We start from the raw sequence: 17,723 nt of genomic DNA, 5'->3' as shown, positions 1-17,723 counted from the left end.
CGCTACGCAGAAGCCGCTGGACATTCTGAAGGGGGTGAGGGACACCCCAGTGGGGCTGCCAAGCGCTCAAAGAAGTAGGCTTGCAAGGGCGGGTGAGGCAACCTGGACCTTAGACTTTTGTTTTCCGAGCTATTACACTTTTTTTGTTGCACATCAGTGCAGTAACTGTGTTGCAACAGTATTAAAATTTGCTTTTCACCACAACCATTTACCTGTCTGTGCATCTGTACTCACTCAGAAATAGTTTTCTGTGATCTCCTCACGTCTGTATCTGCCATCACTTGGCGTAGACACCCCAGCTGGCTGTGTTAGTGGCACAGCTTCGTCGTCGTCATGGTCCTCGTAGTCAGACAACTCCACCTCAGTGCCCTTCTTCACCGCAAAGTTGTGTAACATTGCACATACAGCTATGGTCTTGCAGCAGGTGATGGGGGTTTACTGCCTTGCACCTCCACTCTTGTGCAGGCATCTGAATCGACTTTTCCAGATGCCAAAGGTCCGTTCGACGACATTCCTTGTGCTTTTGTGGGCCCGGTTATACCTCATTTGGCTGGGTGTGGAGGGGTTGAGGTAGGGGGTGAGTATGAATGAGCGGAGGGCATATGCACTGTCGCCTGGAAGGGAAAGGGGTAACATTACACACATGCATACATGTATTACACCTAGCTACTTTGTGTTATGGGGGTCTGATGATGTGTCTCACCTAGGAGGTATCCTTCACCAAATTCGCCAGCCATCAGCCGTGCATAGATGCCGCTCTGTTGGAAAATATAGGAGTCGTGGGTACTCCCTGGGAATTTTGCTACCAGGTCTGTGATGGTGCACTTCGCATTGCAGATCACCTGCACGTTGATGGTGTGCGTAGACTTCCGATTGCGGTATATGTATTCTGTGTCCGCTGGTGGGCATATCGGAATGTGCGTGCCATCTATGCAGCCAATGATTTGGGGAAATTGTGCCATCTGGTAGAAGTCAGCTTTCGTTTGTAGTAGTTCTGCGTGGGTTGCAGGGAACGAGATGTATTGGTCCATCCTGTGTATCATGGCGTCAAGGAATGTGTGGAAGAACCTTGACAGGCTGCTCTGGGTCACCCCTCCTGCCGCTGCAACTCCACTTTGATAGCTGCCAGACGCAAGCAGGTGTAGGCTGCATAGCACCTGGACGTGTGCTGGGATGGCGTGTGCCCTTGGGGTGGGGTGGTCCAACAATGGTTTGAGGTCCCTGATGAGCTCAAGAATGGTGTCAGAGTCCAGCCTGTATCTCTGTAGGATCTCTGCCTCTGTGAGCATGAACAGGGTTATCCTCTGTCTGTAGACCTGTTCATTTCTTTGCCATTCCCTCTGTCCTTCCTGCTGTAGCCGTAGCCGCCTCACAATGACATAAAAAGCTGCCATCCTGCAAGTTGCAATGCATTTTGGGGCTGTTTTTATGGGTTGGAGTTGGTTACCACCTGATTGTAATCCATGGTAAATACCGAGTGAATTCTACCGATTTTGAGCCGAAATCGGTGTTTCTGTGCCTCCCTACATCTCCCCATCTGTCCGATTCGAGGAATTTCCCGATCGGTGATTCAACCGAATCGGTAGGTTCTCCGATTCGGCTTATGTCCGAATCGGTTCATCTACCGAATCGGTACATGGACCGATTCGGATAATTTCCGATTCGGTTTCACTACCGTTCCGGTACATGGACCGAATCGGTGTTTGCATCCGATTCGGTGTGTTACCGATTCGTTACATATCCGATTTTCGGTATGTACGTATCGGATTCTTTTCCATTCGGTACTCATTCCGATTCGGTTTTCGCTCCGGTTTTGACTTTTTTCTTTGCCCTACATCTCGATGGCTGTATACCGATCGGTAAGGGCCCAAAATCTGTATTTTCGTCCGTTACCGATCGGTAACGGCCTACCTACATCGGGCCCTAAATGTGTGTATACATCTAGGAATCACTGAGTGGGTTTCTAGATCCTTGTATTGCTGTGTTAATGTATTCAAATATGATACAAAGAGTGATGAAAGATTTTACTAGTGTATGCAAAGGTGTATGTGATTGTCAGGTGGATGATGTCATCAGTGATGTCATTTGAGATGTAATCAGTGATGTCACTGACCATGTCATAAATGATGTAATATGTGACATCATCAGCAGAGGATTGCGGGTGGCGAAATATAGTTAGTACAACTAACTATATAGGAGCAATTTCAATAATTTTGTATGAGTGAAATGTCCAGCTAACATAACACCCTTAAAACTTATAGTTTTTTGAGCGAATTTCTAAGGTTTTTTAAATTCTAATTCCTAACTATATAAGGCCTGAAACCTATGGTTTTTTCAGTGAATTTAAAAGATTTTTTTAAATGCTAATTCCTAAATATATAAGGCCTGAAACCTTTGTTTTTTTCATTGAATTTGCAAGGTTTTTTAAATGCTAATTCTTAACTATATAAGGCCTTAAACCTATGTTTTTTTCAGTGAATTTGCAAGGTTTTTTAAATACTAATTCCTAACTATATGAGGCCTGAAACCTATGTTTTTTTTCAGTGAATTTCAATGGTTTTTTAAATGCTAATTCCTAACTATATCAGGCTTGAAACCTATGGTTTTTTCATTGAATTTCGAAGGTTTTTTAAATGACAATTTTTAAATGTATTAATTGTTATTTTTTATACTGATTTACTAGATTTTTTCAGGCAGGTGTTCAGAGGGCACGTCCCCTTTTTACAACGCCTTACTGGAGATACCTGTTGGACTAGTTCCCTTTAGAGTACCTCTGGATTGAACAGGAATTAATTCCCCAACTTAAACTGTGCAAACACGCACTGTAAAGTGTTCTAAATTGGGGGATTAAGTTCCCTTGCATACTGGGGGTCCCTGAAGGCCAACTAGCCCACCATGAGCCTCCATTATGCGCCAGGGGGCTGCGTTGCTTTTCCCCGGGGGGCGGTGGTCCACGGGGCAGTGTAGGGGGGATTGGGACCCCCCCAAACTTCTTTATCTTTATCACTATTCCCTCTGCGATTTTGTAATTTGAAAAAAAGACAGGTTTAAAAAAAAAATTGGGCCTTGGGGGGTCCTTGTGGGACCACCTGGGCAGGCCTATGGGGTCAGGGTGTTTCTACCCTGCCCCCTTTTTGTGTTCTACAAGTTTGTTTTTCTGCTTTCTTGTGCCTCGGTCTACCTATAGATTTATGTATTTTTTCTCTTTTGATTTTCTCAGGAACTAATGGAGGGATTTACACCATTTAAGCAAAAGGGTGATCTGCGAATCAGACTCTATCATTTTGCCAAATTTGGTGTAATTCCGTTCAGAGGTTCGGGCTGTAGCCGTGTCTAAACATCCTATGGAAATTAACATGGGGGAAACACGTTTTGGGACCCCCCTTTTTTCTCGCCCCCCCTCTTAACAAATCTACCCGAGACTTTCAGGGAAGAAGCAGAGCGGAACGGGCCATCTTCTTTGAGAAATTCGCGAAGATTCAACAACCGGCGCCAAAGTTATTCCCAATAGAATGTTGCGGATTTCCCATGGAAACTAGGTCCGAACTATATATACCTACTGGCGACCGCCAGTAGGTAATATATATATATATATATATATATATATATATATATATATATATATATATATATATATATATATATATATATATATATATATATATATATATATATATATATGCACAAAAGACACCACACTCTGGAATCTTGCGATGTAATCTTTATTGCTGATACGGAGCCAGTCTGTCACACCAACGCGTTTCGGCCAATTTCGAGAAATGTCAAGTTGGCCAAAACGCGTCGGTGTGACAGACTGGCTCTGTATCAGCAGTAAAGATTACATCGCAAGATTCTAGAGTGCGGTGTATTTTGTGTTTTGGAAAAGTATTGGCCATTGCTTTGGCCCAACGCTTGCACCTGCTGTTGCGTGCTCCAACAGGAACCACATTGAGGCAAAATATATACATATATATATAGACCCTGCCTGATGGACCAGGGCTTTTCCAATGAGCATCATCGTTTATATATTCCAAAAGACGACGATGCTGCATCCAGGGACAAACAAAAGCCCACCAGCAGGTTAGTAGCATTTAAAGTTTCTTTTAATTGCAGAAGGTTACTGCATGAGCGGATACAGCTCCCTCCGGGCCTTAATCATATGAGACGTGGGCAGTTAGTCTCTTTTTAAATCCACAAGCTTTACAACACTGAAGATGGACTATGGGTAATGTTCCATTCTATTGTCATAATAAAAACTTTAGAAGTTCATGGATTTTTCCACTTAGATGCAATAACATTTGTGGAAGGTGCCTTTTGGGGGGAAAAATTATTTCTCTGAAACTACATGTGAAGAGGCAGGAGGGACGCCGTTCTGTTCAGCAGATTGCATTACTGTTTTGCCGTATATGAAATGAATTTCTTTTGAGGCAACCAAAGTATAAATATTTGTCAAAGCAATAGATGACGTTATAAACTGTAATTTGATCAATCTTAGTGTAAAAGCCATGATGGACAAAAACGAGTGTAACTAACTGTTTGAATGCATTAAGGGTACTGTGGTCTGAGGAATTAAGAAACTGGAATGGTGTAAAAAATACTTTTTGGGTGCAATGATATTGTGAAAATTATATATAGACCACAGTATCGCAAAAAACGAACTAATAAAGTTTTTACTATGATAATAGAATGGAAAATTACCTGTAGCTCATCTTCAGTGTTGTAAAACTTGTGGATTTAAAAAGAGACTAACTGCCCACATCACATGATGCATATGAGTAAGGCCCGGAGGGGGCTGAAACCGGTCATGCTGTAACTTTCTGCAATTAAAAGAAACTTTAAATGCTACTAACCGCCTGGTGGACTTTTGTTTGTCCCTGGATGCAGGGGCTTCGTCTTTTGTAATTAATATATATATATATATATATATATATATATATATATATATATATATATATATATATATATATATATATATATATATATATATATATATATATATATATATATATATATATATATATATATATATATATATATATTACCTACTGGCGGTCCCCAGTAGGTAGTTATAGTTAGGATTATTTTCTATAGGAAAACTGCAACATTCTATTGGGAATATCTTTGGTGTCGATTGAGGAATCTGCCTGCAATTTTCTTGAAATTTGCCTCGCTGTGCTCCACTCCTTCCCTGAAAGTTTGGGGGGGATTCGTCAAGCGGGGGCCGAGATAAAAGGGGGGTCCCAAAACGTGTTTTCCCCATGTTAATTTCCATAGGGCGGTTGGACTCACATTTAGCCCGAACGGCTGAATGGATTTCGACCAAACTTGGCAAAATTGTAGGGACTGGTAGCCCGATGTGCCTTTGCTATGTCTCAAGATATGTGCTCCAGTGGATTTTGAGTAATTTAGGTAAAAAAAAATATATATATCTATAAGCGCGCCCCGGTACGCGCACCGGGGCGCGCTCCAGCGCGCTACGTGAGTTCGCGAGCGGAAAGCTGATTGGCTCTTGGGTGTCTGTCAACATTCCAAACAGTCCGGAGCGGCCGCCAACTTGTGTCTCGATAGGATCGAGGCACAAGAGGTGGCAAAAATAAAGGGGGAAATGACCAAAAGGGGGCAGGGTAGACACCCCCTGACCCCCTAGGTTTGATGTGGGGGCCATAAAAGGGCAGGGGGAGCGCCCGGTACGTGCACCGGGGAGCATTCCGGGGAGCGTACCATGGGGAAAAAAGAATGACAGAGTTTTTTAAAAATTTAACATTTTTTATAAATTGGAGGTAGTTCTAAAAAGAACTGTTTTTTTATTCTTTTTGTTGTTTTATATTTTTTTTTGTTTTTTGGAACATTTTTTACTTTGTTTGGCTTTTATGAACATCACAACTGGAGCAAAAAAAACCAGGAAAAAATTAAGGTTTCTTTTTACAGTTGTGGTTGTCTCCAGCACGGTTGATGAGTTTAATACTTTGCTCTCCATAGCAAATTGTAGTCCCGCAAAATTTACAAACAATTTTAAAATCTCCAAACTGGGTTTGGATGTTTGGGACCATCTTCCTTGTCTATGGACCCGATGGAGTGGGTTGTTTACTTTGGGAGGTGCTGGGAGAAGATTGGGGAGGGTTTCAGGTCAGTTCTCTGACCTCTACCGCAGCATAGTTGTTTGGGTTCCGGCGTTGCATGTGGCGAATCATAGTGTTGTTGCCAAAAGAATACTTTTTGGCAGGGTTCCCCCTGGAAAGTACAGTGCCACAGATCAGACAAGTAACCTTTGGCGCATTAACTTTCATGAGGCCCCTTGGGATTTTAAAAAACTCCCAGACAATGTGCTCCTTTGGCTTATCGGGGGTAGTATCTTCAGGCAGGTACCACCTCTCCTCCTCCTCCTCCTCCTCTTCTTCTTCTCCACTACTGTGGTGTTGTGGTGGTCCTTGTGGTGGTGGTGGTGGTTGAGATGCTCCTGCTGCTGCTGCTACTGTAGCCATTTCTCAGTACAAATAGGTACAAATAGGTCTGCAAACAGTCATGAGTGATGTCACTGACCATGTCATGAGTGATGTAATATGTGACGTCATCAGCAGTGCATTGCAGGCGTGCAAGTTATAGTGAGTCCAACTAACTATAACGTGGGAATTTCAATGGTTTTATGTCAGTAAAATTTCCAGCTACCTATAGCTGGTGTCAAACCTATGTTTTTTTCAGTGAATTTAATAGATTTTTTAAATGCTTATTCCTATCTATAACTGGTGTGAAACCTATGGTTTTTTCAGTGAATATATGTATATATATTCAGTCAATTTCAGGAAGCACTCAAGCGAATCATCTAAAAAGCAAGGCAGTCACAACGTGGGAAGCAGGCACCAACCCACTTGGGAAAGATTATCTGCACGAACTAAAAGAATGCAAAAGCGCAGCTATCAGGTATTACAGAGTAGACGGACTGCGAACACCAGAAGGTGGGGCAACTGTTGGCAAGATTATCAAACACAATAAAGATTGCACCTTCTCAAAGAGGCTTCCGGTAGCTCCCTTGCTTGTGTGTGCTTCCTGAAATTCACTGGATATACATATATATATATATATAAATATATATATATATATATATATATATATATATATATATATATATATATATATATATATATATATATATATATATATATATATATATATATATATATATATATATATAGCGTCGCCAGTAGATAGTTATTGTTAGAACCTAGTTTCCATAGGAAAAGCGTTTTTTGTTTTCCCAATAACTTTGGCGCCGGTTGACAAATCTTTGCAAAATTTTCTAAACTTGTGGCCCACTCCAGTCAGCTCCTATCCTGAAAGCTTCGGAGTGATTTGCCAAGCGTTGGCCAAGAAACAAAAGGGGTCCCAAAATGTGTTTTTTCCATAGGAAAATTTAGACCCTGCTTCAGCCCGAGCTGCTGAATGGTTTTACACCAAATTTGGCAAAAAGGTAGCCCTTGTTTCAGAAAGAACTCTTTTTGTTAAATGGTGTAAATCTGTTGAGTAGTTCCTGAGAAACTTTTTAAAAAAGAGGTCGAAAAATGCATTTCCCAAAGGAAACTTTAGATACGGCTAAAGCGCGAACTGCTGAATGGAATTACACCAAATTTGGCAAAAAGGTAGTGCTTGGTTCAGAAAGCGCCCTTTTATACAATGGTGTAAATCCGTTCAGTAGTTGCTGAAAAAATAAAAAAATAAAAGTTTAAATATATATAGAGGCACGGAGGATCTGCGCACCCTCCCGACCACAAGCTTTATTCTAATTGGCTGTCAATACTCCAAACCAGGAAGTGTTGGCAGCCATCTTGTGCCTCGGTAACCGAGGCACAAGAAAACAGGGAAAAAAGGTGAAAAATAGAAAAGGGGGAAGGGTAGAAACACCGTGACCCCTAAGCCTGCTCAGAGGGTCCCACAAGGACCCCCAGGGCCAAAAAAGCTTTTTAATTTTTTTAAACATCGAGATTTGCTCACCCAGTGGTGCTTACTGGAACTGGGGCTTTCCATAAATATTTGCGGGGGCACACGGCCCCCCGCAGCCCGGGGGACCGGGGCTTCTTTTTTTCAATGTGGGGTGATCCAGACCACGCCCCTTTATATACCTCTCCGCATCGCAGCTCTGTGGCACTTACTGGAGGTACCTGGTGGGCTAGTTGGACCCTAGGGACCCTCAGGATTCAACAGGACTTAATCCCCAAACTTAAAACGCACCATTTGTGCGTGTGCAATATATGTATATGAGAGCATAAGAAACATGAGACTGTCTAGGCCAACTGCTAAAGTGAAATCAATCTACTAAGATCCCTACTTTTTATTCATTTAAATATCACACAGTTCCCTTAGACCCTTCACGCTTGCACAGGAAAAGACAGCTGCTAATGCCAACTACAAATGGAAAACAGAATGCAGACGACATGACTATGGTGAGAAACAATTTGTCCTGAGCACTGACATCAAAGAAGCAACACATTTGGCTCCACGAAATGAATCCCTTACCTGAGCACGTGACTCCAGCGTCCTCTAGGTGTACACAGTTGTGTTGCATCCACCCTAAGTGACCGCATTGCGACAGGGAGGACTCTGAGCCTGTGCAGTTGACATTGTCAAGAAGAATGCTACCATTGCCTTGACCAAAGTAGGCAGAGCCAGGAGCGGAAACTGCCCAGCCACAGCCGAGCTCTCTGCACACAACCTCTGCATCGCTTAGGTCCCAGAAGTCGTCACACACCGTCCCCCAGGAGGAGGTGTAGTAGAGCTCAACGCGGCCTGCGCATCTGCTACCACCGTTCTGGAGTCGGATGGGGAAACGCACTGGAGAAAAAAGCACAGGGAACCAGAAGGTGATCATGTTGACTGGCCAAAAATCATCTCTAGAATACCAGAGAAACTAAAGATTATAATTAAAGGTTATGTCTTCCCATCTAAAGAGCACTTAAATGGAAGTAATTCATTCATTGTTAACTTTATTTCGACTTATTTAAGTCATAAAAGTACATGGTTAAAAATACAGCTGTTGAATTAATTATCAATATTTGGTTTACAGTTGTGGCTATAAAAGACTACAGGATCAACAGAGTCCAGAATATTCAAGGTATTGGTACAAAGTAGCATTTAGGCCCCGTTGTTTAAAACAATAGGTTAATATAAAAGACATTAAAAAATATATTAAACATTTGTATAGGGGCCCATAAAAGCAAGCACATCTCCCGGTGGAGATACAAAATTATCATAGTCTCAAAACATCAATTTCTAAAAGTCGCCCTCTCTTTCTCCACATTTCCTGCAGAAATTTAGACATTGCAATAACAAATAGAGGTTTTGTGTCAGATTTTAAAATTCTTAGTGTGGCTGAATAGTTCCTTATGCCTAGGTTCCTACATACTTGTGTGATCCATCTATTCCTAGACTTCTCATAGGCCATACAAAAGAAAACCACATGGACCTCTGTTTCTTCTTCCGTGTGGCACCCAGGACAAAGGCAGCAAGATTCATCTGACCAATTGTTTGTTAGTGCAAATAGCGGAAGAGTGCCATATCTAAATTGAAGATAAAGCCTCCTTGTCAACGCGGGATATATGATATCCAGGACTTGTTCAAAGGAGTAGGAGATTTTATAATTCGAAAACACCCAAGTCAAGCTCATATTAGAGTGAGCTTGGGTTAAGGATGACAAATTATGCTCTTTCAGGATTTTGGATAAATTATTTTTCGAAATAGTTGGACATGCTTCTTCCGGTTTTACCCAAAGGTCCTCTCTCCCAATAGCCTTACAAGAATCCCTCACAAAGCACAATCAGGGTATACTTCTAACTGCTCCTGGCAACTGCAGGAACGACCTGAGCTCCTCCCTGTAGTGTCTTAGCTCCTCAGTGCTCCAAAAGCGATGCCAATATAGCAGTGGTCGACTTGAGATAAGATCAGCCACAGGGGAGACACCCAGGTCCATCCTCAGTGGTACCAGTGGGGTGTTAACTGGCAGTACTGCAATGCTTCGGAGGAATTTATTTTCAGTTATCGTTAATTTTTTGGAATTACTGTGCCCCCAGAGTTCTGCCCCATACAAGGCAGCGGATCGGGCTTGCACTTTGTAAATCTCCAATAGCGGGCTTATTGCCTTTGATGAACAACCATTATTAATTTTCCTTATCCCACCTATGGTCTGCATGAGCCTCAGGGTTGCCTTTTCAATTTAGGGGATCCAGGCCATTTTATCGTTCAAGGTCAGTCAAAGATATTCAAAGACCTTGACACGCTCCAATGGAATGTCATTCATGGCAGGTTCCGGATAGGTAGACGGTTTGGCGCTAAACACCATGTATTTCGTTTTATTGATGTTAACTTGTAGTTTCCTCTTTTTACAAAAGTGGGTGAATACCTTTAGTACTCTCTGCATCCCCCTAGGGGACTTAGAGAAGAGCAGGGTATCATCCGCAAACATTAATGCAGGAAATTTGCGGGACCCAATTTTGGGGAATCCAGATCTTTAGCTTGGTATAAATCTCCCACTAGACCATTGAGAAAAAGGGAAAAAAGGGTTGGCGCCAGTACACAACCCTGGCGAACCCCTTTATCAACCCGAAATGGGCCTTCAGTTGTGCATCTCTTCCGTACCTTACTCTGGCAAAAGTGCCTTCATGAAGGTGCTGCAGTTGGAAGCACAGGTAAGTGGGAACCCCCATAGTATACAGGATCTTCCATAGTTGGTCTCGGTCAACCATGTCAAAGGCTGACTTAAGATCAACGAATGTAAGGTATAGACTCCCCTGTTCAAGTATGACATGCTTCCAGTGGATCAGTTGTAGCCTAAAAAGCTGGTCCGCTGTGGACATCTTGGCCCTAAAGCCTGTGTAAAGGAGGGTCAGAATGGCCTGATCTTCAATCCACACTTGCAATCTCCCCAGTAGTAACCTCCATTGAAGTTTTTGGGAGACATCAATAAGGCTAATAGAAACGATCTCAGCGCCAGCCCATGTCGGGGGCGGAGGGAGACCGTACTGAATTGCGTTAAAAAGTACCAAAGGGACCCAAATTATGTGTTCACTTTTGAATAGGTCACCCGGAATTTTCTCCAGTCCTGGAGCTTTATTAAACTGCAGTTTAGCCAGAGCCATTTCCACCTCACCCAAATCAAATGGGGGTGCATCAAGAAGGCTCTGAAGATTAAAATTATGACCTGAAGTTTTATTAAGATTAGGCTCCTCGGGCAAGGTAGAATATAGTCCTTTAAAATACGAGAACCAGGTGCCCTCGTCAATGTTGGGGTCAAGGGTAGTTCTACCCTCTATTTTCCCGTGGGGGACAAGGTTCCAAATGCATTTACTATCTTTACGCTCGAGGGCACTCTTGATTTCTTGCCACCTTGCAGTTTCCCATTCAATTTTAGCATTCTCAATGGTTCTCTTATGAATCCTTCTTGCTTCCCTAATGCTCAGGAGGTCAGACCACTTTAATGTTTTCAGAAGGGTCTGCTTCACTAGCCTACATGCTTTTGTGTACCATGTATTTCTTAGATCTCTAGTTCTATAGCTAATCTTGCCGCTCCTGTAAAGGAACGCAGCCAGAGCCTCAATTAGGGTGTGGTGTAGGTTCCCAATCTCAGTATCAAAATCAAGGTACTGACATTTCCCTGCCAAATCACTAACCCTTTCTAGTATCGGAATGATACTAGCATACAATGTGGGCAATGATTCCTCTGACTCAATTACCTTGGTCCATCTTATCCGCCTCCCTCCCTGTACAATGGTCAAATTGCTTGAATTATTAGTTCCAGCCCATTTGCAATCCCACGTCATTACTAAAGGATTATGGTCGCTCTCAGGTCTGTCTCCTATGGCAAAGTCCCTCACCTTTTGCCAAAGGTCCATACTGATCATGATGTAATCAATAGTCGAGGACTGGCCGCGTCTCACAAACGTTGGCAGACCGGGACTATCATTTGGAAAGCGGCCATTGCATGCCCTTAATGCAAACTTCAGTGGCAAAGATGTTATCTGGTGGGCTAGCGTGGTAGAACGACTAGTGGAGGTCATATTTAGGGGCAGAATTAGCCAGCTAGAGTACTCTTCCTCAGTGATCAGAGATATGTCACCTCCTAATGGCTCAAAAAACTGTTAAAATCGCCACCAATTATAAATTTGCAATTTCCTTCCAAACTTGTTAAAAGGTTAGTCAAACTAGTAATTACCGGTGAAATCTCACCATACTTCATAGGTCTAGAATAGACATTAATAATTGCTAGTTTTTGAGTATTCTTATGGGTGAGGGTAACGGAAATTATGTCCAGTGAGTGCCTCTCAATACGCTTAACCATGCAACCAAGATCTAGGGCAACCCAGACACAGAGGCCTCCAGATGGTCTACCCATTCATCCTTTAATGGCCCCCTCACAGTATGCCATAAAACCTTCCCTAAATTTTGGTTCTACAGCCCATGTTTCCTGGAAAGCACATATATCGTGGGTATCGATGTATTCCCCCAAATCTGGCTGGTCAAGTTTAGAAGTGAGACCAGCAATGTTCCAGGACAATATTTTTAAGCCATCATTGGTTCTCTGCTCTACAGGTCCTCCCAGTCCCCCAGTTGGTATATTACTGCCTAGAGTAGTGATCCTTGGCATGGTAACATCGGGTGGAAACAGCACATCGGTGCCTTCAACTTCAGTTAACTGGACCCCTACGATACTGTGGGAAGTTTCTTCAGTCATGCGTACACTTTGCAGGGGATCTTTGGTGAGACCCCTGGTTGACTCCACTATCTCCTGCGAGCCTTCCCCAGATGGTTTTGGGTTTTGTGTACATCTGGGAGAACAAGAATCTTTTAGATGGGTTACACTCTTATTTATGTTTTCCCTTGATCTGTAGTGCAGTGTGTCAATGAACATAAGTTTGCCCATACCCTGCCCTCTAAGTCAGTCTACTCCCTTCATCCCATACAATTCTGTGAAACGATTAAAAGTAGGTACGGAGAAGTTAGCTTTAGAACCTTCCTAGTTCCCTGCGCCTTGCAATCTCAAGGGGTTATACTGTCCACGTGTTGCTTGGGGTGGGGGATAAAAGTAACTCAGGTCAAAAACATTAATTGCTTTCCAATCCCTTTGAAAGTATTCATTAATTATAAAATCTACTGCTCGTCTGTCCCTAAAATTAACTACGATAGAATCCCCAGGTATTTCCTTTATTCTTTGCCCCACCCAGATTACCCGTCTTACAAACAAAACGTCCCCGTTGATGCAACCTGGGAGGGGCCTATTCTTGTTTAGCCAGAAAGTTACTTTATTCTTTAGTTCTGGGTAGCTCTCTGTTTTTCCAACTTTGAACTCCGGTACACCAGTGAGGACAACAACGTAGGGGGAGGACTCCGGAGGCAAGTGAATGTGTTTAATCAAAGGTTTTTCATAAGCCTCGTTAAACGTTGCTTTATCAGTGAGGGGGGCCTTATTATACAGCTCTCTCAGGTTTTGGAGCCAGTCTCAACCTCTTTTTCAGGCTTACTGGAGAATTTTTCTGTTCTCTCCCTTGCTTTTTCTGAGGTGGGGATTGCCGGTTGTCGTGGGAGGCCTCAGAAATGGAAGGGGCTGGGGGATGAGATGTGGGGTTTGGAGCGACAGAAACTTTCTTAATGTTATCTCGGAGAGTGTTAGCGCTCTTAGAAGTTAAGGGCAGGTAGCGCTGCGATGTCGGGGAGCGTGGTTCTCCTCCTTGTCGTGGCCCCCACTGTTCAAAAGGACAATCCAATTCTGTCAGCAACAGCAACAGTTTGGAAGTAATATTGTACTTAACCACAGCCACTTATTTTGAATCCAATTGAGGGTTAAAAAACTTGTTGCTAAAGCTACAAAATGCTGGAGAGCCTTAAAAACACAGACCTTTTCCCATAATTATCCTGTTGACGAAATTGTTATCCAGCAAAAGCAGCTCTCTGTCAGTAACAGGAGAAAAACATGTTTATAATTCTTGAATTGCATCCCATGGGTTCCCTCAACTTTGTAATATACATATATTCAAATTACCAATTAACACTAAGTAAAAGGCCGGTGAACCCACCAGTTCTAGAAAACCACACAATGTTACCAATAAATCTTCCCTTTTGAATCACAGGAAATAAAATGTTCCTTAGGTGTGACATGATTTCTCTAGCCTGGGTAACTTCCAAAATCAAAGGCTATGTACTGTCGCACAGAGCCAAGCAAAGGACCCTGAAGCATTTTTCTATCCCAGTTGTTGCGCCAAAACTTTGCTGGACAAACTTGTTTTAAAATGTACGTCCTAATGATGCTAAACCACATGGGTTTTAAACGAACCTAAGTAACATAACAAATTTGCGTAAACGTCAGGACAGCGGAGAATTATCCTTCAACCTTAAGGGAGCGTTTAAGCAGGTGAGTTTTTAGGTCCTTCCAGTCAGAAAATTCTGAACGAGTCTGAGTTCTTCTTTGAGGAGATACTAGCTTCATTGAACTTTGCTAAATACTGGTTGCGTGTGACTTTTTGATTTATTGGTCACACGAATTTCCAGCAAGAGGCAGGACCTGCCTGCAGCATTTCTTGGGCCTCTAGTACCGAGGGGGGTAACGCAGGCCACGAGGTGTAGGGAGGTGTGGGCAGTCCCTCAGAGGTCCCAAAATCTCCAAATGGGGTCCAGTTTCGCTCAAGGCCAATAAATAGCTGTGAGATATGGGAGGCTATGGGGGCCTTCTCACATTCTATGGGAAGAGTGAGGGGTAGCATCATTTTGCATTACGCCACTGCTGGTAGAGTGGAGTATGTCTGTCGAGCATGTGGGAAAACTGACATGAAGCATTGTATGTGTGACATATGCAATTCTGACGCATATTGTGATCTTGAGAAGAAATCTGTATAAGTTTCTCAGAATAACCATTATGCTATCTGGCTTTCTGGCAAAAGGTGTGATGCTGTTTATAAATTACTTGGGAGATGCCAGAAAAGAGCTGAGGAGTCCAGTCAAAATAGCATTGCCTCAATCAAGGTGTGATAAAACCAGGGCTTTAACCTCTGTCGTCAGTAGAGAAAGCAGATTGCAGGCTTGAATTTTAAAATCCTTTTGTCATCATGGACAAGTACTACATTTGGGATCTTTGGGGAACTTAAATGTTGTTGTTCTTGCTATTTTCACTTGAAATTTTCAAAGCATTTTGATGGCCACTTGTGCAGCCTGGTACCACATGGGTAGATAAGGGGTTTGTAGTGCAGGAGGCCGCAAAGAGCAGTGAGAGTGTGGGGATGGTCGTCTCTGTTGAGCGAAGATCCTGTCAGGTGTCCAGGAAGGTTGTTGCTGGAGTTTCCTATTGCTGGTCATGGTGGACAGTCAATGCTGTAGCAGATCTCGTGTTGCCAGTCTTCGCTGGCAGTCGCTGTGGTGCAATGAGTCTAGGTCACCAGAACTATGTGTTGGCAGTCAGCATGGGCAGCAAGATCTTGCCAAAAATGGGCCAGTTCGCAGTCACAAAGAGCCCAAAACTTCAGGATTTCTCTTTTTTCCTTCAGTAGTAGTTCAACTGATGGCAGGGTCTAGGGCCAAGCTTCTCTTGTTGATCAGTAACTCAATCCAGCAGATGTCTGCAAGCCTCAGACAGGTCCAGTTGCAAGTCCAGGCAGGTCCAGTGCAGCAAGTCAGCTGGGCAGTTGCAGGGAGGCCACTGGAGGTTTCTTATGACACTCTGGCTATGAACAGGAGGTCAGTCAGTGGACCCTGGGAGTCACTTCAAGTAGCCTTTTTTTCTTTTTTTCTCCTCTCTTTTCTTTCCATATCTTGCTTTTCTTTTCTTTTCTTTATCCTTTCTCTTATAATATAATTTCCCTATTCTTCTTCTTATTATTATTATATATAGGGTTATGGAATATATGTTATTCTTGTTTCCTCATATTTGGTCTATCCTATGCACATTTCCTTTTCACTTGTAATATTTTCATTTGCCAATATGTTATTCTGTTGTATTATTACATTTGTATCTGTATTTTCATCTGAAACCTTAAAAAAAAAATGTCAACACAAAAAAAGACAGCCTCTGCCCGACTCATCCTGGACATCCCCCGACACAGACACATCTCCGGCCACCTGATGGACCTGCACTGGCTCCCCGTCAGCAAGAGGATCACGTTCAGGCTCCTAACCCACGCACACAAGTCTCTCCACGACCTGGACCCCAAGTACCTCAACGACCGCCTGACCTTCTACACGCCCAGCCGCCAGCTACGTTCCACAAGCCTCGCCCTCGTCCCCGTACCACGCATCCGAAGAGCCACTGCCGGTGGTAGATCCTTCTCCTACCTGGCGGCCAAGACTTGGAACTCCCTCCCTATCCATCTTCGGCTGACCCAGGACCATCTCGCCTTAAGGAGACAACTCAAGACCTGGCTGTTCGAGCAATAGCGGACCCCTTCCCCCAAGCGCCTTGAGAGCCTGCCGGGTGAGTAGAGAGCTATACAAATGTTATGATTGATTGATTGATTGACATCAATTAGATTCTGAGGTCTGACACTAAGGAGTCGATCATTTTCCAACATAATTCGCATAGTAACTTGAGGAGAGGTATGGACTCATGTTGCATGGTTGCTGAAAGTTTACTTTGTTGGTGTTTACTACAAATATATGGATTATGTATGTAGTGCAGACTGATTGGGAATCTGTACCATGGCATGCTATGGATTGAAGTGTCCCCAAATTCTGGCAAGATATTAATGATCATCTTTTTCATGCAATGTAAACCTTATCTTTTGGAAACACACTCATGCTCTGGCTAGAATGTATGGTTATACTACACGCAGAGCCTTCAGCAGGATCCATCAGGGGCATCTTTGAACGCTATACATTTTAAAGACTAGAGAATTATGTATTGTGCACCATGATTATTTCATGCCTTTTTTTAAAGTAAATTGAAGTTAATAAAGCTCCAATCTAATGGATGTGTGGGAATCACACAGGCAGCCTGTAGTTTCAAAAGTTCTGGACCTGATAAAGGTACCCATTCTCGACAACTAATTGGAATGGAAGGTCCAATGGCTTAACCTGTGTCTTTTTCCCAAAAATAATGGACTTTCAGTGATGCAGTGAGTTGGAACATGAGCATGCTTTTTTTTTATCAAATACAATTAATTAAGGCATATGCTCATTTCAGATGAGACCTTTGGCACCACAGCATGCAGGAACTAAAATTTTAAACACCAGAGAAGATCTGCTTTGGGAAACTTATTTTACAGAATTCACTTTAATTTGGCTGGCAGTAGAGTAAGATTTTCAAGAATTGGAAAGTAACTGGTCACCTTTATACTACTAACAGATTTAAACACGAATTTAAAGATCATCGCAAAGCTGTCTTCACTCATATTGTCAGGCTACAGAATCCGAAAAAGGGAAAAAGGTGGAATAAAGTTTTTGTTTCTGAAAATATATTAATGCAGATTTTGCTGCTCTGAACTCACAATTGATTTCACAGACCTCGCCCTTAGGTTTCACATGGTTGAAACAAACCAAAACATTGACATCTTTAAAGCATATTTCTATAATGGAAACACTAATGCTAACACCAAGTGTCCTACCTGGGGCAGACGTACTTCCAGAAATATTGGATTTAGCTGGGAAAGAAAAGAAAAGAAAAGAACAATCTGTAAGTGCTCAAGGTGTATCGTGTATGTCACACAGCTGTCAATTATTTGTAACTCTTACCTGTAGTTGATGCTGGGATGGCATCTGCA

The 17,723-nt window shown here is 42.7% G+C and overlaps 1 protein-coding gene across 1 annotated transcript in view; it reads right to left on the bottom strand.

Moving 5' to 3' along the window:
- The window catches only part of LOC147663797 (scavenger receptor cysteine-rich domain-containing group B protein-like), a gene marked incomplete at its 3' end in the record, with an annotated part of 206,849 nt that overhangs the window by 128,175 nt on the left and 60,951 nt on the right, over positions 1-17,723 (bottom strand). Inside the window, exons 9-11 of the mRNA XM_086950198.1 lie at positions 17,695-17,718; positions 17,568-17,603; positions 8,509-8,823 (exon numbers count right to left, since the gene is read on the bottom strand). Of these exons, the coding sequence (XP_086806324.1) occupies positions 8,509-8,823; positions 17,568-17,603; positions 17,695-17,718 (375 nt within the window). The remainder of the gene's footprint in view (positions 1-8,508; positions 8,824-17,567; positions 17,604-17,694; positions 17,719-17,723) is intronic.

Source organism: Lissotriton vulgaris, unplaced genomic scaffold (genome assembly GCF_964263255.1).
Source record: "Lissotriton vulgaris unplaced genomic scaffold, aLisVul1.2 SCAFFOLD_3532, whole genome shotgun sequence".
Taxonomy (NCBI): domain Eukaryota; kingdom Metazoa; phylum Chordata; class Amphibia; order Caudata; family Salamandridae; genus Lissotriton; species Lissotriton vulgaris.
The sequence above is the reverse complement of the archived record's forward strand: the minus strand, read 5'-3'. Positions and strand labels throughout refer to the sequence as shown.